Here is a 23022-nt window from a genome sequence, read left to right as displayed (position 1 = left end):
ACTGGGGTTTCCTGATGATTAGTGAAGAAGGAACAATCCCTACCCCCAAATATACAGAATAGGAAACTGATTTCCAGGGATGAATTTATTAAGGTCACAACTAGTAGGTCTCAGAGGTGGGATTTGAGCCCAGGCAGAAAAGCCGCAGGATATACATGCCTGGCGAGGATGCTGCACTGTCTTCCACGTGCTCTGCAAGCCTGGGATCATGCTGTTTTGTATTCTGTTCTTTTCTCTCAGTGTCCTACTGGAAGAATTTCTCTTAACATTGAATACTATTTTCAGGCAGTTGGTTGCATGATGGCCTGTCTATGCTGTGGACACTCTATGTTGAATGGACCTTGGAATATCCCAGTGTTTCCCTTTTGTAAGAGACTCAGAGGAATTCTTTCTTGCTCCTTTATGTTTGTGGGTGCTTCTGATCATAGAAGTGAAAGTCGCTCAGTCGTGTCCGACTCTTGCAATCCCTTGGACTATACAGTCCACGGAATTCTCCAGGCCAGAGTACTGGAGTGGTTTTTCTCTTCTCCAGGGGATCTTCCCAGCCCAGGGATCAAACTCATGTCTCCCACATAGAAGGCGGATTCTTTATCAGCTGAGCCACAGGGGAAGCCCAATGGCTTTACATAAATGTTAGAAGCAAAATTTCTTGGACAAAAGGCCACAGGTATATTTAGGACAAATCGTCTCCAAAAAGATTGAACAAATTTACACTCTTAGTAGAAGTGTTCATGACCTATCTTTTTCTTGTTGTTTGTGTTTTTTTTTTTTTGACCTTTTCTTTCACCAAAGTCTAATAATCTATGGTCTACAATTTGTAAAGGATAAAAGTGGAGGTTGGGGGAAGATAGTTGCTTTGAAGATCAGAATTCATCCTCAAGTTGGTGGCGCAGGCTGCAAATACAGAACCTTAAGATCAGGAGGCTCATTAACAGACTCCAGCTCCAGCCCTGGTCTTAGGCTGATCTAGGGGAGCAAAGCCTGACCTTCTCCAGTTGATACTATGCAGTAGCCGTGCTGAGACCATGCATGTGTTCTGACATGGATGACGCAATGTGTCCCTGAGAAGTATCTACTAATTCACCCATTCATTTACTCAACATGCATTACCTGAGGGCCTGCTATGTGCCTGTCACCAGTGCTGGAGCCAGAAGATTGGAGAAGACTTCTTTTCATCTGTACAATGGGGGTTATGCCTTGCAGGGACTCCCTGGGGGTCAGTAAGATTTAGCGTCTGTAATTAACCTGAGTTATTATTCTAACTTTTGTTGGTGGTTTCTCATTGACAGAATTGTTGCTTATGGTTCCATGAAGACCACCTGGAAAATGAGTTGGAGTGACTGTTCACTTGAGTCTTCATTTAGCTCACTTCATGAGATTTACTGTTAAAAAAAAGAACCACCAGTTTTACACTCACCTCTTCCCCATTTATCAGCTTTGGTAGCCAGTCTGCTTTCATTCCCCTCAAGCCAGTCATAATCCCGCATCACCTCAAAGGAGCCAGGCACAAGTGCCCGTGGACATATGGCCGATCTGCACACAGATGGTAACTGCAGGGTTTACGGGTGTGTTTCAGGGTTGGGGGGACAAGCCAGAAGGCAGTGCCCGTCCCCTTGTCCCATGCCAGCCATTTCCCATCTCCCTGAAGAGGAAGCTCTTTACTCCTGTGGTCTCCCACCTACACCTCTGCTGTTTTCTGCATCTGTGAGATGGTCTAGAACATCCCCCTGTCACTTCTTTGGGCTGCCTTTCCCCAGTTTCAACCACGTTCTTCTGTAGAAATCTGTCAATCATGTTTGCTGTGGGGGCAGGGCCACATGATCAACTGAGCCAAGCATAGGACCCCATGCCCCTGCCAGGATGGTTGGTCCGGTGCTGGACACATGCTCTGATGTGGCCTATTCAGAGCCCTCCCTGGAACCCTGGTGTCTTCTGAGCTTCTTTCCTTACTGGTTAGTCGTCTTAGACAGATAAAACCCTGGGGCAGGCAGCTTCAGACTCCCTCACTAGATGTAGAGGCCTGAAGGAAGAAAGCTGTCAGGTAAGAGAATCAATGATGAGAGAAGAGAAACAGCCAGGGGGAGAAAGAGTGAGCTGATGACTTCTGATTCCTTGGGTCCAGTCTCTGAGATCTTTAGATCTCTGGTTCCTGCATCCCAGACCCTCAATGTCCTTCCAATAAGTCTCCCCTTTTCTTGAAGCCAGTTGGAGTTGGGCTCCTCTGACTTGTGGTTGAGGCTTGATTCTATATCCTGCTGCGTTATGATGCATATCCCAGACCCAAAGAGAGGCACCCATTCGTATCAGCACCATTGAGATGAATCTTTTATTCTTTACTGAGAATACGGCTTTGCAGAGCATCAGGCATAGTTCACCAGCATCCCTGGGTGGGATGGCCCTGCATGTGAGTGAGTGTGTGTTTGTCTGGCCCTGATTGATTCCTGTAGCAGCCCGAATTTATGCTGCAGGAGCCAGGCCAATCCTGTTATTTCCTCGGTCATAAACTGAAAAATACAGCCTCAGGAAGACATCACCCAGGATCCAGGTCTCCGAGGTTCCCAAATTTTTCAAGATCTCTGTGCCCCCTTGAAAGCTGATAAAGCAGATCCTTTCAGAAAACTGGGGGAGACAGAAATACACACCAGTCAGCCTGAGCCCTTACCTGTCACCCCCCTCAATATCCAGAGCAGACAGCTTTTCCATTTTCCTTTGGGAAGAATCAAGTGTTTCTCTGAGCAACTGCAGAAGTGGGGGTACAGGAACAAGAAGGGCCGAAACATATGGTTGTCCCGACAGGGGGCTGGGGAGGGGAGGATTGGGAGTTTGGATTATCGGATGCTAACTAATATATGTGTGCTTAGTTGCTCAATTGTGTCCAACTCTTGTGACCCCATAGACTGTAGCCTGCCAGGCTCCTCTGTCCATGGGATTCTCCAGGCAAGAATATTGGAGTGGGTTGCCATTTCCTTCTCTGGGGGATTTTCCTGACCCAGAAATCAAACCCAGGTCTCCTGCATTGCAGGTAGACTCTTTATTGATTGAACTATGAGGGAAGCCCACAGTTAAACAACAAAGTCCTACTGTATGGCACAAGAAACTGTTCAGTAACCTGTGATAAACTGTAACAGAAAAAAATATGAAGAAGAGTATGGATATACTTGTATATATATAAAGCTGAGTGACTTTGATGTATAATGGAAATTAACACAACATTGTAAATCAGCTGTATTTCAATGCATGTGTGTTAGTTGCTCAGCTGTGTATGACTCTGCGACCCCACAGACTGTAGCCCTCCAGGCTCCTCTGTCCTTGTGATTCTCCAGGCAAGAATACTGGAGCGGGTAGCCATTCCCTTCTCCAGGGGATCGTTCCAACCCAGGGATCAAACCTGGGTCTCCTGCACTGCAAACAGGCTCCATACTATCTGAGCCACCAGGGAAGCTCAATACTTCAATAAATTTTATTTAAAAGGTACAAGAATGGCCTGTAGTTCCCCTCACACTCTAAGTTTCCTTCATTATGACCCCAATCGCTGTTTTCTCTGCAGAGAATGGCTGTTCTTCTCCCCATTCCCCACAACCTATTCTTTTTCTAAAAATTTTAAAATTTTGAATTGGAGTACTGTGGTGTTGGAGAAGACTCTTGAGAGTCCCTTGGACTGCAAGGAGATCCAACCAGTCCATTCTGAAGGAGATCAGCCCTGGGATTTCTTTGGAAGGAATGATGCTAAAGCTGAAACTCCAGTTCTTTGGCCACCTCATGCGAAGAGTTGACTCATTGGAAAAGACCCTGATCCTGGGAGGGATTGGGGGCAGGAGGAGAAGGGGATGACAGAGAATGAGATGGCTGGATGGCATCACCGACTCAATGGACGTGAGTCTGAGTGAACTCTGGGAGTTGGTGATGGACAGGGAGGCCTGGCATGCCGCGATTCATGGGGTCGCAAAGAGTCGGACACAACTGAGCGACTGAACTGAACTGAATTAACATTATTGTGATAGTTTCAGATGGACTGCAAAGGGACTCAGCCATACACATACATATATCCATTCTCCTCCAAACTCCCCTCCCAACCAGGCTGCCACATAATACCAAGCAGAGTTCCCTGTGCTACACAGTAAGTTGTTTTTGGTTATCCATTTTAAATATAGCAGTGCCCACAACTGGTTATTTATACCGTGCTAAAACCTTCTAGGGCTTCCCTGGTGGCTCAGTGGTAAAGAATCAGCTTGCAATGCCGGAGACTTAAGAGACATTGGTTCGATTTCTGGGTCGAGAAGATCTCCTGGGGGATACCATGGCAACCCATTCCAGTATTCTTGCCTAGAGAATCCCCATGGACAGAGGAGCCTGCTGGGCTATGATCTATAGGGTGGCAGAGTTGGACACAATTGAAGCGACATAGCACACACACAGACCCTCTAGGAAGCCTTCCTGACCCACATTCACCCTCCCTGGATACTCCAGGCTGGCTTGGGTGACTTACCCTGGTGCTCCTCCGGTCTGCAGCTCTCATCACCCCTAATCTGTCCCCAGCTCCCCTTTGCACAGCCCCTGAGGGTTCCATTTGCACATAATCCAGTGTAGATTCTACTTGACCAAGCAGACCTCCTCATGCCTCTATGAGGCTGGGGGTTTAGAATTACTGCAATTCCCTCTCTTCCTCAAAGCCTTCTTTGAGCCCATCAGCTTGCCCTGAACTCCCATAGGGAGCTGACATTAAGTCTTAACCCTGTGCTGGGGCTGTGCAGTCACTGTGCTCCCTTTATTCACCTTAGCATCCAACCTTCCCCACAGAGTGGTCTGGTACCCCAACTCACAGAGGGGGCGCTGTGAGTGCAAGGGGAAGCTGCAGCCAAGGACTAGGGTGACCATGTAATTTATCATCCCAACCTGCACACTTTTGAGAAGGGAAGAGAGACTGTTAATCACTATACTGGGACAGGAGATGGGGACTGTTTCCAGCCAAACCCTCCCTTGTCACTTGGCTTATTTCAGGGATTACTAGAATTGACTTTCTGTATTCATGCATCTGAGGGCACTGGTTGAACTGAGGCTTTGTGAGGCAGAGGCCCTTAGTGTTCCCCTCTCCTTGTGCCAGGCATGATGCCAGCAAGGGATGGTGTCTCCACGTTTATTTCAGGAGGATGAATGTCCCAGACTGCCCTCTACTCTCACGTGGTTGGTTTTGTGGGAGGCACTGGCCCAGCCACAGGGGCTCAGTAGCATCTGCAATGGTGTGACCTGGCCTGCAGAGGGCGCCCTCCTCCTAGCAGCAGCCCAAGGGTTCTGTCCCAGTTTGACAGCCAGCCCCCAGCGTTGCCCCCTCACCCTCTGGATGTAGTAGTCAGGGGGCACAGGGTAGATGATGCCGTTGATGGTGAGGAGGAGCGTAGGCAGGCTATTGATGGCATCACATGAAAGCATTTGCTGTAAGACAGAGAGGAAGATAGGTGGGCCCAGGAGATCCTAGGTGTGGAGGGAGCCCAGGAGGGAGGCTGTGACGTGATCCTTCACCTCGTCATTCAGGATAGGATTAGGGTTGATGAGCTTCAGGATGTCAGTGACCAGGTGAGTTGGCCCAACCAGCAACGAGGTCCCAGTATCCACAACGGCCTGACATCCTTGGGAACAACCGACCACATTCCCGTTCATGGTCATGCTGAGAGAAAGTGGGACAAAGCAGGCACCAGGTCACTCCGAAGTCTCGCCCACGACTGCCCCCTCCCTGACTGTCCCTGAACAGCCCTTCAGCTCTCGCCCGGACTCTGTTGTCCTTTGTTCTGGTCACATCACCCTTTTGACTTCCTTTCAGTTCTTGAATGTACCAGGTTCTTTCATGTCTCAGGGCCTGGGCACGGGCTGGTCACTCTTCTTAGTCCATCCCCTCTGTCTAGCGAATTTCTGTTCATCTTCCAGGTTCTAGTTTAATTGTCACTTTTCAGGGAAGCCTTCCCCCCAGACTAGATCGGGCTCCCGTCTTGGTTACTCTCTGTAGACACTTCTTCGTGTCTAGCATGTGCTGCTGCTAAGCCGCTTCAGTCGTGTCCGACTCTGTGCAACCCCATAGATGGCAGCCCACCAGCTCCCCCGTCCCTGGGATTCTCCAGGCAAGAACACTGGAGTGGGTTGCCATTTCCTTCTCCAGTGCATAAAAGTGAAAAGTGAAAGTGAAGTCGCTCAGAAGTGTCCGACTCTTTGCGACTCCATGGACTGCAGCCCACCAGGCTCCTCCGTCCATAGGATTTTCCAGGCAAGAGTACTGGAGAGGGGTGCCATCGCCTTCTCTCTACCAAAGTAGTAATTCATTATGTGTGTGAGTCGTTTCACATGCATCTGCCTTAGCAGGTGTATGGGCAAGTTGTATCCTTAGTGCCTCCCTCAGTACCCAGCACATAGCAGATGCATAATGTGTGTCTGTTGGATGAATGAATGAAAAAATGAAAGAGGAACACCCAGAGACCTGTATCTGTCATGTGACCAATAGTAGGTCCACCCACACAGTGAGGTGGGAGGTTCCCCGGGGCAGCAGATGCTTAAAGTGGGGGTGGGGGAGACACAGGCTGCCCTGGGAGCGGGTGTGTCCCATCACCGCCCCCTCACCTGGCTCAGACACTGAGGCCCAGGCCAGAGGAGCATGAGCCAATCCAGGGGACCTCCGAAGGACGGGAAAGCTTTTGTCTGAGGATATCATAGAGAATCCCATTAATTATTGCCCCTTGTTCTCAGGCCACTCCTGAATCCCAGCTTCCTGATTTGGCCACAGCCCCTGCCCGACTGTGTCCTCAGTTTGGGCAGTAAGTACACTGTTTAGGTGGGGTGTCTCTTTTTATGAGTTGCTCTCAGGTCTCAAGATTTCAGCCACCCTCTCTCCACTGCTGGGTAACTTCTCCCTGAGGAGACCAGATTTTCCAGTTTGTCCTGGACTTTTTCTCTATTTCTGCTGACAATTCTGTATCCTGAGGACCCCTTTGGTCCTGGGTGGCCCTGGTCAGTAGGTCATCTTAACACAATCCTGTTCAGGTTGGTGAAATTCCCCCGATCCTCTTTTCACCACACTATAGGGTCCTCTAACCAGGCTCCCCACCTCACAGCACAGGGGTGCAGCCCTCCCCCAGCCCAGGCCTCTCTGGACCCTTTCAGGACCCTGGTCAGAGGGCTGGTCAGGAGCCCTGGGGCGCCTGTGAACTATAGGTGATGTTTGTATCTGTGCTTGTGTGTCTGTGTGTGTGCTTGTGTGTATCTGTGTGCCTGTGTGTGTTTATATGTGTCTCTGTATGTGTTTTTATGTGTGTCTTTGTGGGTGGAGTATATGTCTGTGAGGGACTGAGTGTCTGTGCGTGCCTTTGTATGCGTCTGCCTGTGTTCCTGTGGACGTGTGGGAGCATCACTTGGGGTGATCCTCGGAGGGGGAGACTTACCTGCTCATGGCTACCTGCCAGAAGCGGGCTTGGGTCACTGGGATCCACTGGAGTTTTCCCTTGTGGTAGGTGTGGTCCACCCCGCCAAACATCACCGTGCTGATGTTTTCTGGCCGGCTGAAGAGAGAAGGATGAGGGGGGCTCATTGGAGGAGAGAAACGCCAGACACTGAGGGCTGTGCTTCTCCATCCATCAGAGGCACTATTATGGTCCCCATTTTACAGATGCAAAAACTGAGGCTCGGAGGGATTGAGTACCTGACCAAGGTCAGTCACCATCTAATGAGTGTCAGAGAAGAGGTTTGAAGCTGGGCAACCTGGACTGTATCCGACCACCCATCCTTCTGAAGAGGACCAGGTCCCCTCCAGCTACCTGAGTGCTCAGATATACCCTCAGAGGACTTCGTGCTGGAGGGGTCTGGCTTCCTTCTTGTCTAGCCTTTCAGTTTTCATGCAAGTCGAGGCCTGAGGGTGTTATGGCATAGGTTCAGGGTCACCCAGGGCTGGTTTCACTGGCCTGTTCCCTGTGCCATCCATGGGACTCCAGATTCAGCAGGTCCCCCACCTCTTCTCTCCCTGTCTTAAAATTCCTAGTATATTTTGAACACAGGGTCCTATGTTTTCATTTTGCACTGGCTCCTGCAAACTGTGTAGCTGGTCCTGTGTTCCCAGTAAATTGTTAGTGAGGAAGGAACATTCCTGCCATCTCTCTCCTTCCTTCCATATCAAATTCGTCAGCACATCCTGTTGCCTTTTCCTCCAATCCATTTCCTGACACCTTCCATTGCTCTCCCTCTCATCTCCACTGCCTTAGACCAAGCCACTGCTCTTGAGCCCAAGAGCACAGTTATGTTCCAATGAAAGTGTATTTACAAACACCAGTGATGGGGCCAGATGTGACCCTGAGGCTGTAGTTCTCCCGTGTTAGACTATCTATTGTGAAAATTCTGGATCAGGTAGTCTATAATTTTTCATGCAGCTGGCAAGCATTGTATAGCTAATTCGAAGAGAGATCTGGTCTACTTCAGACTTACGAGCTCAAGTAGAAGGCAAAGACTGGCTCAGAAATGACTTCTCGATTCTTCAGGTTGTCGAAGACTGGGGTGGTCCCCTGGATGGCGAGGCTGGGGTAGGCCAAGCCCAGGATGCCATCATAAGGTACTTGTTCCAGGACGCCACTGGACTGATTCTGGCTCAAGCCAAAAATCTGGTTCACGATGACAAGGTTCCCGATCTGTGTGAGAGGAGAGTGTTCCCATATAATGTTTTGGGAAATGGGGCTGATACTGGGCTGGGGAGGAAATATCATTAGCATTGCAGAGAAGAAGTGAGACCTGGCTATGCCCTGGGTTAATATCAGATGGTCAGACCAAGCTGGGACAGGAACTTGGTTTCCATTGGTGTGGGGCTGTGTATTTTAAGAGCATCTACTTCTCACACGTGCAAACGCCATCTGAGTCAAATTGGCTTCATGCCTTCTGTACAGGTCGGGCAACAGGACAGGACTGAATGGTGCCCCCTTGTGGACAAAGCGAGTAGAGAACCGGGTAGCCTTCCCTTTGGCATCACTATGATCTAATGACAGAAAGGGACTGAATTCATTGTAATGTACTGTGAATTATGCATGTGCCCAGAAAGACAGAAGCCCATTATACAATGTCGCTGGCAGGGTTCTTAGGAAAACTCTGCCTGGCAAACAGGCTTTTCAGGGTGTGAACACTTGTGTGTGAGTGCCTGTGCATGTGTGAGCAAGAGAGAGACAGAGAAACACAGGGAGAGCATACTTAGGCACTTAGGGGGAGGCAAGATATAGTTTTCATTAGACTCTCAAAGGCCCCCTAGAGTGAGAATCCATTTATCAGGCCCCTCCCACATCTATGACTCCTGCTTTACCTGCCTGGATACCTGAAATCCTGGGCTGCCCCCAGGGACCCCAGATCAGTTTTAACCTCTTCCCAAATTCCCATGCCTGCTTGAGTCCTGACTGGCCAGCCCAGCTCCACCGCTTACCACATGTGTGAACTTGGCCATGCCCTTGCTCTCTGCACCTCAGGTCCCTCACCTGTATCACGAGCTGATCATAGTACCTGCTGTGTGGGTCGCTACCAGATTAAACAAGTTATTACTGTGAACGTGCCTGGTAGAGTTTCTGAGAATATAAAAGCCCGCCTCCCTACTCCCAGCGAAATGAACCTTGGGCTGCTCACAGGCAAAGGAGCTGCAAATCCACCCCCCAAGCCACTGTCTGGGTTAGCCACTGTGGGAGCTTGTGTGTCTGCAGGGACGCCGTCTCCCCAGGCAAAGGCCCTACCCAGCAGGTGACCAGCCACTAGGGGACTTTGGGAAGTGGTCATGTTTGACGGGGCCACAAGGGAAAACTCCAGTGGGTACCTTCCCAGCTGGTCCTGCATCTGTTTTGTAAGCAGTGATCGCTCCCAGGGCCTGCTCTGACTCAGCCCCTGGTTTCCACGTTACCTGAATGGTGTCAGAGCCAAGAACCCCTTTCATGCTCCCAGAGCCGTAGACGAGTTCAATTTTCTGGTTCAAAGGCTGGAAGGTGGTGGACTTCTGAGGGTCGAATCTCTTATGTTTAGCTGCCGATACAAGTGATGGGTATCTGTCAGGTGCCAAGATGGAGAAGAGGGGAGGGGGAGGACAGGATGGGTGGGGGGCTGGGCACTCACAGCAGGAGGGACTTTGGCAGTCGACAGAGGGCACCCACAAGTCAGATGAGCCGGTGTCAAAGTTGACCTGGAACTCTTGAGGAGGTGTTCCAATGGTGATCGTACCAAAGTAGACAGCCTACAGGGGCCGGGGAGAGGAGTTTAGGGCAGACCTGGCTGCCTGGATATCCCCTGATTCCTGGAGTACTGCCTCCCTCTGGGCATCCCAGGTCTCCAGAAATCACTTTCCAACTGCCCCCCGCCCCCCACAGCCTCTGCTCAGACCAGTCCCTTCATTTGAGAAGCTCTGCCGTCTCTTCTTTAAGGCCCAGTCTCAGTGCCTCCTCCTCCAGGTGGCCTTCCTAGGTCACCCCAGGCCACTCCCTCTAAACTCAGACCATGTCCTGTCAACAGCACGCAGATGGCCCTTTCGTTTGACATGTATTTAATCTTTGCCTCTCTCTTAGCCTAGCCTGTGCATTGTTGAAGAAGATAAAGCTCTTTTTTTTTTTTTTGAAAATCACTATAGTGTTAATTTTTTATGATCTCACATGCCTTAGGGGCTCAGTAACATTTTTTAAAATTTAATTTTATTTTTTAACTTTACAATATTGTATTTGCTTTGCCATATATCAGCATGAATCCGTCACAGGTATGCACATGTTCCCCATCCTGAACCCTCCTCCCTCCTTCCTCCCCGTATCATCCCTCTGGGGCGTCCCAGTGCACCAGCCCCTGGTGTCATTCCTGGATCTGTGGAGGGTGAACTTTCTCTGCCTGGGTTTCACATTTGATGCAGTTGGCTTTACCTTTTGATCAGTCATGGCTCACCCTTCATCTGTAACTGAGTGGCTCCCTTTGCTCAGAAAGAACAATTTCTCTCAAATTACTGCCACATCTTTAACACAGAAACGGATGTTTACCTCCCCGCTGGTCATGCCGGACCCAGTCACCACAGACCAAGAGTTGAAGGTGAGAGTGACTTCTCCTCTGGGAACGGGGTCCCTTTCCCCGCGTGTTTCCGCCTCTTGCAGAGGCCCCACCCCAATCCCCCACCTGACACCTCCAGATGAACCCCAGTGCTAGGTCAGACCACCAGGGGGCGCTGTGGAGCACCATCCTCCCAACACCCTCACATTCTGGAAATTCTTCAGTTGGTGAGAAGAGAATTTCTTGTCAGGATCAGAATGCTGGGACAGGCTGTGAGGTTGTTCATCCAAGAAATCTTCCAGCAATTGTTTTTCCCTGATGGCTTCTTGCATGGTCTTCATCTTCGTTAGAGGGATTCTTTCACCGCGCATGGGGAAAAGGAAGCAAGGAAGGGGCAGCCGTCAGTTGTCCCTGTTATGACTGTCATACTTGACATTGTAATGGCACTTTGTAGTTTTTAAGCCTTTTTATGTGCCATCTTTATTATTAGAATGCTGTGCAGAGACCATGGCAAAGACCTAGGTCTGACTATAGGCCCTGTCGTGTAATCTTGGGTAAGCCGTATGACCATTTGGAGTCTCAATTTCTCATTGGTAAAAAGGTGAAACTTAATAATCCCCACCCCCACCCCCCATATGCAATGTTTTGTGTATTAAGTGAGATGATGGATATAATGTTTCTAATATACAGGAAGTCTCAGCAGTGACAGCCATTACCATTGCTGTTGCCATCCCACCGTATCTTTTTCAAAGAATCTCAGGGAGTGACGTAGAAGGGGATCATTATCCTGTTTTTACAGGTGAAGAAAGGAAATGCAGGGAATTTGTGACTTGTTTGTGGTCATACAACTTTGTTAGAGATAAAACAGCATAGAAGTAGCCCTCCTCATCTTCATCCAGGGCGCTAGCAGAAAAGATGGATGAGAGTAAATGTCAGGGGATGGAGAATAAATTAGAGAAATTAAGAGTCTAGAGAAGTAAGGAAGAATCAAAATAGAAAAAAACAAAACAGAGATTTCTGCATGCACAGAGATATCAAGAGATGGTGAGATAAAAAAAGAGAGATACACAGATGAAGACACTGACACATTCACACAGAGGTGGAGAGAGAGCAGAGAGAAGACCTAGAAGCAAATGCAAGAGAAATGCTGTTTCACAGGATCACACATACAGTTGTACAGGTTGTGCACTGAACAATTCCAAGAAGTGCCATTTTTACAAAGGTCATGAGGTGATTGGCACCCGCAGAGTTGTGCAACCCTGCAGGTGTGCCCCAAGACGCCTGGGCCCCACAGTGCCCATGACAAGGGTCTCATCAATAAGTGAGAGCCAGTAAGACTGCCAGAGAATGACTACTTTCTCTTCTTACCCTGGCGGGTGGAAGAATAAGAGGATGACAAGAGAAATCCCCAAAAGAGAGATGATGCCACTAATAGTTCCTGTACTTACTTGACTATGCACTCTGAGAGGGCCACCAACCCGAGAAGCACAAGCCACTTCATGCTTCTTTCCTGGTTTCAAGTACTCAGGGAATATTGAGTTCTGAGCTTGCAGTGGTGAACAGGAGCTCCTAGTTATATATACTCTGACCTGCCCTAATTTTCCCCTTTAGGCTAATGGTGGATCTGATAAGAAACATGAACCTTTCTGTAAAATCTTTACCTCTCTCAGTCTCTCTGTGTATTCGACTTGGAAAATTCTCAGACTACAGAGAGACTACCGTAATTTCTTCCTTGAGGCTTGGATGGAAGATTAAACTAAACTAAGAGTGGCAAAACTCTTGCCAGCTGGGATACAAAACCCTGCTAATAATGTGATAAAAGTAAATGCTGGGGGCCATGCTAGACATTCGTGATCTCATGTGGTCTTTCTAGACACTTCACGAGATGCGCATGGCTGTGCTCAGTTGGGGAGGAGATTGCTAGGAGGAAGAAAAGGTCAAATGGCAAAGTGAAGACTTTAGGGGCAGCCCAGTGACATCTGAGTGACTAGGTAGAGGGACTTTGGCACAGATCAGGGGCACTTTTGATGCCAATCTGTGTCAAAGATCTAGACTAGAGCAGTATTACAACTGCACGGTTTCAGTATTGGAAGAAATGTCATGCAGGCATCCACAAGATACTATATCATCCAATAAACGTATAAGGAGAGCCCTGTGTGCTGGGGTCTGGCTAGGATGCTGAAAAGCCAAAGTCGTACAAGACACAGGCGGTCCGTATCCTCAGGGGCTAGCGGTCTAGGGCAGTTCTCACAAACTCGTGGCCCAGGAGGCAAGAGAAATGATGGAAGGGTGGGTGGGCATCCTGGACACGGGGCATCATGGGCCCTACCACTGGGGCAACCTCTCCTCAGCTCCAACCAGAGGCTGCCATGCTGGAAAGCTGGCCAAGTTTTCAAGAGAAGTCAGAAGTCTGGGTATTTATGTACAATCTCTTTATTTTAAATGTTAGCAACTTATCTTTTTTTTTTTTTTTTTCCAAAAAACAATTCCCCAACAAATGTGTTCTGGATTCAGCCTGGGGGCTGTGCAGTTCTTTATGTCTGGCTTAGAGGTGGGGATAGAGAGGGGACAGGGAGGGGGTTCAATTGAATCTGGTTGATTGCATATGGGTGTGAATGCATATTAAACATGTTAATTTTCCTTCTACTTGTAAAAAAAGAATAGCAGGGTCATATAAACCATGAATTTAATATTGTACATTTGCTGAGGAGAAATGGGTTGAATTCTGATGTAATTCACCAATAGTGTCCGTGCCTGGAAACATTTTGTCTGCTAAACCAAACGTTTGTTGTTGTTGTTCAGTGGTTCAGTATTTGCGACCCCATGGACTGCAGCATGGCCTCCCTGTCCATCACCATCTCCTGAAGCTTGCTGAAACTCATGTCCATTGAGTCAGTGATGCCATCCGATCATCTCATCCTCTGTAGTTCTCTTCTCCTGCCTTCAATCTTTCCCATGATCAAGGCCTTTTCTAATGAGTCCATTCTTCATATCAGGTGGCCAAAGTACTGGAGCTTCAGCTTCAGCATCAGTCCTTCCATAAATATTCAGGATTGATTTCCTTCAAGATTGACTAGTTTGATCTCCTTGCAATCCAAAGGAAGCTCAAGAGTCTTCTCTAAACCACAGTTCAAAAACATCAATTCTTCAGTGCTCAGCCTTCTTTATGGTTCAACTCTCACATCCATACATGACCACTGGAAAAACCATAGCGTTGACTATACAGACCTTTGTCAGCAAAGTAATGTCTCTGCTTTTTAATATGCTATGCCAAACATACATACAACCAAACACATGAAGAGATAATTTTGAAGTGTCTTATCTATCAAAGAAGACAAAAAAAAGAAAAAAACCACTCACTCAGGGCTCTTGCTCAGCCTGAGATGAACAGTTCAGCTCATTTGCCCAGTCATGTTCGGCTCTTTGTGACCCTGTAGAGAGATGAACAGGGCTACCTGTTAAAATGTTATTCCAGCTGAAGTAAAGACAATGTTGTTTTACGGCTCCTTCCAGGACTCCCGAGGGCCTGGGTGTTCCTTTGTGAGATCTATGCAAGCTGGTGTCTTGGGTAGAACATTGGGAGGTTCCCTTGTCACCAGGTGTGTAAAGATGGGGTGCTGCGTCTTAACCCTCATTTTTGCACATTTTAAACATTCAGTGGTTCAGTCTATAGAGGGGATTTGATAGCATCTAGCAAATGATACACACATATGCCCTTTAACTCAGCAGTTCTACTTCTAGGGATCGATCTTAAAGATATACTGACAAAAATACAAAAGCATCATATGCACAAGCTATTCACTACAACACTGCTTGTAAATGCAAAAGATAAGAAACGTACCTGAAGTGACCATCCACAGGGGACTGTGGAATAAGGCACAGGGCATCCCAATACCGGGGTATGATGTGGGTGGAGGGAGAAGTGGAATGGGTGAGATCTTCAGGGTACACTATATAGTTTTTTAAAAGAGGGATCAAAAAAGTGCTTTTAGTTTGTTGCTTTCACATACGTATATAAGTATTTTCATAAGAAAAAGTGGACGAGTACACCATAAACTACTAAAAATGTAATTTATGGATGAGGAGCAGAGACAGAAGTGATTTTTCTTGTTTTATATTAACTGTTTGACTTTGCAACCATGTAAATGTGTAACAGAATTTAAAAAGTAAACATATCTGTAGAGCTGAGAATAAACTAAGACCAATGAGCCTAACTGTATCGAGTTGGTAACAGAGCTGTTACAGAAAGAAATATTAAGTAACCTTAAACTTCAGAATTTTGACTCTGCATTCAGAGTGGACTATTTTCAAAGGACAAGGAAACAAAAATAAGCCCCCATATCCAAAACAAAACCAAAATAAAAAACAAAAAGGTAAGGAAATCTGAGACTCTATTCAACACCTTATTGTTGGTGATCGTGCTTCTGTAACTATGAGAGTATCGTATGTATGCTCCTGGTTAAAGCAGTGTAGCGTGAACGTCGCTCAGTCGTGTCCGACTCTTTGCGACCCCATGGACTGTACAGTCCAGGGAATTCTTCAGGCAGAATACTGGAGTGGGTAGCCTTTTCCTTCTCCAGGGGATCTTCTCAACCCAGGGATTGAACCCAGGTCTCCCACATTGCAGGCAGATTATTTACTGGCTGAGGTACAAGGGAAGCCCAAAAGCAAGTCAGTAATTAATGCTAATGTTGTTCTGAAACAAGACTTTCTGTGGATAGAGAAACCATTTATTATTGATTATTTTCCTTGTTTTATTTTTTAAATTGAATCTGTACTTCCTGGCTTGGATGCCAGAGAAGCCTAGAAGCAATGGCAACTTGATAACAGTGATTACCCTGAGGCGTAGCGTGTGAGCTCTAAACACCATCTCCTACCATAGGAACCAGAGATTCCTGAAGAGATGGCTGATTTCAGGCCTGGGCCAAGAAATGCACAAGATAAGCCTGGGAATCTTGAAGGACCAGAATGTTGAGGGCCCACAAAGGCCACTAAGAGCTGGACAAAAAGTTTCGGAATCCACACGAAGAGGTCAGAAGTGGGACAATTTTAGCATTACATCAAACTAATGAAACAAGTTAAATATATAAACAGCCAGAAGCTCCAAACACTAGTAGACAACACTTAATTAGTCACCGTGACAGGCTGCTGGGGCACCAGCTCACCTTTCTGGCCACTGAGAAAGGGAAATAATATTTATACTATTTTTTGTTTGTATGAGGTATATTTCATTAACTGCAAACAGTTGAAGGAATTTCTTTTTTAATTGGAACATTCCAGGAATTAAACTCAGGAGTGATAGAATTAAGAAATCACTGTTTTGCAACATCCTCATGAAACAATGGAACTAGGCCAGATCACCAGTGGTTGCTAGAATCATGTGACAAATGATCAAAGGGGAAGTTTATAACAGATGCACGAGGTGGCCAACATCAGGACCTGCCGCATCTCAGCATCTATCAAATTGGGGCAACTAGAAATTATGGCACCTCTTGAAGTGGTGCCACAGGGAATATATGGAACTACACAGGAAGTATTCCAATGCAATTTGTTGATCTCAAGTCTAGATCTAATTACTAGTGTTGAGCTTTTCTAGTAGTCATGTATGGGTGTGAGAGTCGGACCATAAAGAAGACTGAGCACTGAAGAATTGATGCCTTCTAACTGTGGTGCTAGAGAAGACTCATGAAAGTCCCCTGGACAGTAAGGAGATCAAACCTGTCAATCCTGAAGGAAACCAGCTGTGAATATTCATTGGAAGGACTGATGCTGAAGCTGTAGCTCCAATACTTTGGCCACCTGATGTGAAGAGCTGACTCATTAGAAAAGACCCTGGTGCTGGGAAAGATTGAGGGTGGGAATAGAAGGGAGCAACAGAGGATGAGATGGTTGGATGGCATCACCGACTCAATGGACATGAGTTTGAGCAAACTCTGGAAGATAGTGAAGGGCAGGGAAGCCTGACGTGCTCTTGTCCATGGGCTACGGTCTGTGGGCTGTGCATAGTCCATGTTCGCACATAGTCAGACATGACTTAGGCACAGAACAACAACAACTACCAGTTTTCAGGGAAATACATGGATAAAGGTACAGAGAAGCTATTCTCTAAATTAGTGGTCCCCAGCTTTTTGGGCACTAGGGACTGGTGTCCTGGAAGACAATTTTTCTATAGATAGGGGTTGTGAATGTGGTTACTGGATGATTCAAAGGTATTATATTTATTGTGCATGCATTTCTATTATTATTACATTGTGATGTATAATGAAATAATTATACAAGTCAACATAATGCAGAATCAGTGAAGCCTTGATCTCGTTTTCTTGGAACTAGGCTGTCCCATCGCTGGGTGAAGGCAGAACGATGGGAGCAGCTGTGGATACAGATGAAGCCTCACTCACTGGTCTGCTGCTCACCTCCTGCTGTGCAGCCTGGATCCTAATGGGCTAAGACTGGTATCCGTCTATGGTCCAGGTGCTGTGGACCTCTGCTCTAAACCCAATACATCCTATAAGAAAAATGATCCCACCTCCTTCCACTTTTTAAAAAATAAATGGCATAAAAAGGAGACCACTTTATTTATAGTTTTAGAACAACCAAATGCAACGTATGTGTACATCCTCTAGATCTTGATATGACTGCTTAAAGACATTTTCTTAGAGGATTAGGGAAATTTGAATGTGGATGAGATATTAAATGTTAATTTTATTTGGAACAGATAGCATTTGTGGTTATGTATACTTTGTGAAATAGTCATCTCTTGCTTGAGCTTCCAAGGTGACTCAGTGGTAAAGATGTGCCTGCAACGCAGGAGATGTCGGTTTGAACTCTGGGTGGGAAAGTTGTCCTGGAGAAGGAAATGGCAACCCACTCCAGTATTCTCACCTGGGAAATCCCATGGACAGAGGAGCCTGGTGAGCTACAGTCCATGTCGTCACAAAAGAGTCAGACCAAACAGCAACAATAACAATAATCTCTTCCTTAAAATACTTCAGCAAAAGTGAATACATAGTAAAAAAAAAAAATTAAATGAGGGTCTATAGGAAATGGATGGGGAAACAGTGGAAACAGTGTCAGACTTTATTTTTTGGGACTCCAAAATCACTGCAGATGGTGATTGCAGCCATGAAATTGAAAGACGCTTACTTCTTGGAAGAAAAGTTATGACCAACCTAGACAGCATATTAAAAAGGAGAGACAGTACTTTGCCAACAAAGGCCCATCTAGTCAAGGCTATGGCTTTTCCTGCGGTCATGTATGATGTGAGAGTTGCTGTGAAGAAAGCTGAGCGATGAAGAATTGATGCTTTTGAACTGTGGTGTTGGAGAAGACTCTTGAGAGTCCCTTGGACTACAAGGAGATCCAACCAGCCCATCCTAAAGGACATCAGTTCTGGGTGTTCATTGGAAGGACTGATGCTGAAGCTGAAACTCCAATACTTTGGTTACCTCATGCGAAGGGTTAACTCATTGGAAAAGACTCTGATGCTGGGAGGGATTGGGGGCAGGAGGAGAAGGGGACGACAGAGGATGAGATGGCTGGATGGCATCACCGACTCACTGGACATGAGTTTGGGTAAACTCTGGGAGTTGGTGATGGACAGGGAGGCCTGGCATGCTACAATTCATGAGGTTGCAAAGAGTTGGACATGACTAAGCAACTGAACTGAACTGATTTTGGTTCAAAAAGAATAACAAGCCAGATCTGTGTAGTTGCTATAGATTGAATTGTGTCCACTCCCAAATTCAAATGTTAAGTCCTTAACTCCCAATGTGATGGTATTATGAGGCAGGGCCTTTTAGTTCAGTTCAGTTCAGTTGCTCAGTCATGTCTGACTCTTTGCAACCCCATGGACTGCAGCACACCAGGCCTCCCTGTCCATTACCAACTCCCAGAGTTTACTCAAACTCATGTCCATTGAGTCGGTGATGCCATCCAACTATCTCATCCTCTGTCGTCCCCTTCTCCCCTCACCTTCAATCTTTCCCAGCATCAGGGTCTTTTCAAATGAGTCAGCTCTTCTCATCAGGTGGCCAAAGTATTGGAGTTTTAGCTTCAACGTCAGTTCTTTCAATGAACATTCAGGTCTGATTTCCTTTAGGATGGGCTGGTTGGATCTTCTTGTAGTCCAAGGGACTCTCAAGAGTCTTCTCCAACACCGCAGTTCAAAAGCATCAATTCTTCAGTGCTCAGCTTTCTTTATAAGCTAAGGCAGGGCCTTTGGGAGGTGATTATCTTGAGATGGGATATTGATGGTTGGGCTGTTATGATGGGATTAGCACCTTTATAAGAAGAGCCACCAGAGAACTTCCTCTCCTTTCTCTTTCTCTCTCTCTCTCTCTCTCATTCTCCCTCTCCTTCCTCATTTCCTCCTCCCACTTTCACTCCCTCCCTGTACCCCATCATATTTGAGCACACAGCAAGAAGAGAAATGCCTGGGAGCCTAAAAAGTGTCCCCACCAGAGACCCAACTGGCCCGCACCTTGATCTTGGACTTCTAGTTTCAGTCTCTGAAACCACTCCGACTAAGGAAGTAATGTAGTTCTTGATGCTGAATGGTGAAATACAGGTTTCATGATACTATGCATTTTCATTTTTGAGAGGTTTGAAATCTTTTTGTAATGAGAAGTTTTAAAAATATTCATTTTGAAATTCCTGTCTTTAGGGACCAGAAAAGCAGAGTCAAGTAGGTCCCTAGTGGCTCAGTGGTTGGAGAACCACCTGCTTATTATTCCAGCTCTTTTCCTGTCATCTGATCACCATCCCCCACATTCATCAACACCCCCTCACACCTGCACCCCACTCCCCTGCTAAGCTGCTTGGTCATCCAGGTGGAGACTGATGAGCCAGGTCAGGGCCTGGAGGTAGAAGCAACGAGGACATTTATAAAAGAATGAACTGGGCCTCCCCCTCCCTGGTTCTTTCTTCTCTAGTGCCATCTGCAGGTGAGGGATAGGGCCTGGGTAGGCAGGGAGCCTAGGAGAGGGTCTCTGGCCATGTTTGGAAGGGAAGGGAAGAGGAACTCATAACCCAATAACCAAGAGGTGGGCAGCTTGCTCAGGACCCAGGAGGGAGGGAAAAAGCACTGGGCAAAGAATGGTACCTACCAGAGGGCCAGACCCACATGAGTCTTCTGGTTAATCTTGCTGGAGGTCATTTCCTTAGTGCTGGAATTACTGCTCTGGATATGGAGGGGATAGAGCCATCAGTTCAGATCAGTTCAGTTCAGTTCAGTCGCTCAGTCGTGTCCGACTCTTTGCAACCCCATGAATCGCAGCATGCCAGGCCTCCCTGTCCATCACCATCTCCCGGAGTTCACTCAAACGCACATCCATCGAGCCCGTGATGCCATCCAGCCATCTCATTCTCTGTCGTCCTCTATTCCTCCTGCTCCCAATCCCTCCCAGCATCAGAGTCTTTTCCAATGAGTCAACTCTTCGCATGAGGTGGCCAAAGTACTGGAGTTTCAGCTTTAGCATCATTCCTTCCAAAGAAATCCCAGGGCTGATCTCCTTCAGAATGGACTGGTTGGATCTCCTTGCAGTCCAAGGGACTCTCAAGAGTCTTCTCCAACACCACAGTTCAAAAGCATCAATTCTTCGGCACTCAGCTTTCTTCACAGTCCAACTCTCACATCCATACATGACCACTGGAAAAACCATAGCCTTGACTAGACGGACCTTTGTTGGCAAAGTAATGTCTCTGCTTTTCAATATGCTATCTAGGTTGGTCATAACTTTTCTTCCAAGGAGTAAGCGTCTTTTAATTTCATGGCTGCAGTCACCATCTGCATTGATTTTGGAGCCCTCCAAAATAAAGTCTGACATTGTTTCCAAGGTTTCCCCATCTATTTCCCATGAAGTGATGGGGCCAGATGCCATGATCTTTGTTTTCTGAATGTTGAGCTTTAAGCCAACTTTTTCACTCTCCTCTACTCACTGCTAATGAGTTACAGGGAGAGGGACAGCCTTACCCAGGGGCACTTTCATTCCACTCTTGGGATGTTTGCATCATTCCAAGCTGGACAGCAAAGCAGCAAAGTCATCCAAAGCATTTAAAATACTACCTAATTTATCTAATTATCCTGGTTATAAAAGTTACAGTAAAGCCAGAAGCCTATATGATCCATTATAGTTATATAAATTATCAGCCCAAATTTTTGAGACCAGACATATTTTGCAAACAAATTAGTCTTAATTTGGATATATTTGGTAGAAACGAGTATAATTTATTGTACTAGATATGCTGCTGCTAAGTTGCTTCAGTCGTGTCCGACTCTGTGCAACCCCATAGACGGCAGCACACCAGGCTCTGCTGTCCCTGGGATTCTCCAGGCAAGAACACTGGAGTGGGTTGCCATTTCCTTCTCCAATGCATAAAAGTGAAGTCTCTCAGTTGTGTCCAACTCTTTGTGAGCCCATGGACTGTAGCCTACCAGGCTCCTCCGTCCATGGGATTTTCCAGGAAAGAGTACTGGAGTGGGGTGCCATTGCCTTCTCCATACTAGATATATTTTATTGTAATATTTTATATTATATTTTAATGAATTTTATTAGAAAAAGATTATATTTTAATGAATGTTAAATCCAAATTTTGTAAACAGAGATTTGTATTTAGTGACTCACTTCCTAAATTCATTGAATTGTTAAAAGGAACCTGTAAGTTTTTTCTGAAGCTTATCTCAGTAATCTTTGGATGAAATGTAGATATTCCGTGACCTGCAATCAAGGGATGATGTTTACTAGAAGACATAATTTACAGGACCGTCTCTAACCTGGATGGAAGGAGGTTTATAGGGTACTCTTCACTAGCTTATGCACAGTGAAACTGAAGGGAAACTGACTCTTGGATTAATTCCTACTTCCAAAGGCCATACACTAGACAGGAATACAGAGAGGTCTGCTGACCTGAAACTCACCTTAAAATGATGCTCAAACAAAGAAAACCACACCAGGACTAGACAAAGATGACATCAAGATGCTGGACCTGATTTGTGTGATTATATATAATGTTTTTGTGACTTCTAAGACTTTTGCATACCAATCAAATGTTTCCTATCATGGACATGACCATATGCTATTTTAAAGATCGATCCAATGTTTGGTTGTGGCCAGTTACCTCTGTCTAGTATGTCTATATTACCTTGGTGGATTTCTCCACTCCAAGATTCTTATTAGATGATCCTTAGAAAATTTATTTTAGCAGAAAGAAAGTTCAGTCTTATCCAAGTCACCATTGGTATTACTAGGTGGGATCCTCTCAGCTGTCCAATTAATAATACCTGTTCTGACCCTGAGCCCAATATGAATTTTCCTCTGAGTTGCTCAGCTTCAATCAGAGCAACAAGCACAAATTAGGAAAGGAATAAAACATTTCACAATTACGGGATGGATTAGTGTGGCTAACACCAGGCGATGGTCATTTAAATTTTAAGGGCCCTCTTTATCTGGGGAACAGTTAAATTCTACTAAGGTAGCTAGCTTAGTAATCCTACAAAACTGGGCTGGAGCCTTATGGATAGTCCCAATATACAATTTCCTGAAAGATAAACATTGGTACAGAACAGCCTAAGTCAGACGACCCGAGCATATACTGGGCTAGAGCAAGTTCTTGTCTTAATTCTCGCTTATGACTTTAATAATACTGTTAACTGTGTTATTTGTACTTTGGCTGTTTTATGAAATTGCTGTTTCTTGCATTATCAAATGTGTGACTGAACCTGCAAAGAAAACGATGACTATGCTACTTGAAGCAGTCGATAGAAGATATAGTGGTATATGTGATTAGTGATCATAATAGTGTAACTCTAGATATGGGAAGATACAGCAAGAAGGAATTTTTTTTCCTGGACTGTAACAGATTACGTAAGAGAGATGGTCTAGAGCCCCGTGGTTACTGTTGGGAGACTTAATTCAGGAACAGTACATCGAATGGCCTATCAGCTAAATCACTGCAAGACCGGTTGAAGCTTCCTAGCACATGCGACAAAATGGTCATGAGATGCCTCCTAAG

At 46.3% G+C, this 23022-nt stretch overlaps 2 protein-coding genes across 2 annotated transcripts in view; one reads left to right on the top strand and one right to left on the bottom strand.

Moving 5' to 3' along the window:
- VWCE (von Willebrand factor C and EGF domains) overlaps positions 1–2349 on the top strand; it is a 73901-nt gene extending 71552 nt beyond the window's left edge. The window contains exon 24 of the transcript XR_011564873.1: positions 1290–2349. The gene's annotated coding sequence lies outside the window, so the exon portion shown is untranslated. The remainder of the gene's footprint in view (positions 1–1289) is intronic.
- Positions 2313–12514, bottom strand: LOC109554710 (pregnancy-associated glycoprotein 2-like). Its single transcript, XM_019955379.2, has 9 exons — positions 12462–12514; positions 11220–11370; positions 10105–10222; positions 9896–10014; positions 8455–8654; positions 7422–7538; positions 5518–5662; positions 5332–5430; positions 2313–2619 (listed from the first exon to the last, which is right to left on the bottom strand). Exons 1-9 carry the CDS (start codon positions 12512–12514, stop codon positions 2458–2460), a joined length of 1164 nt encoding a protein of 387 aa, XP_019810938.2. The 3' UTR covers positions 2313–2457.
- Between the last annotated feature and the right edge of the window lie 10508 nt (positions 12515–23022).

This window comes from Bos indicus, chromosome 29 (assembly GCF_029378745.1).
Source record: "Bos indicus isolate NIAB-ARS_2022 breed Sahiwal x Tharparkar chromosome 29, NIAB-ARS_B.indTharparkar_mat_pri_1.0, whole genome shotgun sequence".
NCBI lineage: Eukaryota > Metazoa > Chordata > Mammalia > Artiodactyla > Bovidae > Bos > Bos indicus.
The sequence above is the reverse complement of the archived record's forward strand: the minus strand, read 5'-3'. Positions and strand labels throughout refer to the sequence as shown.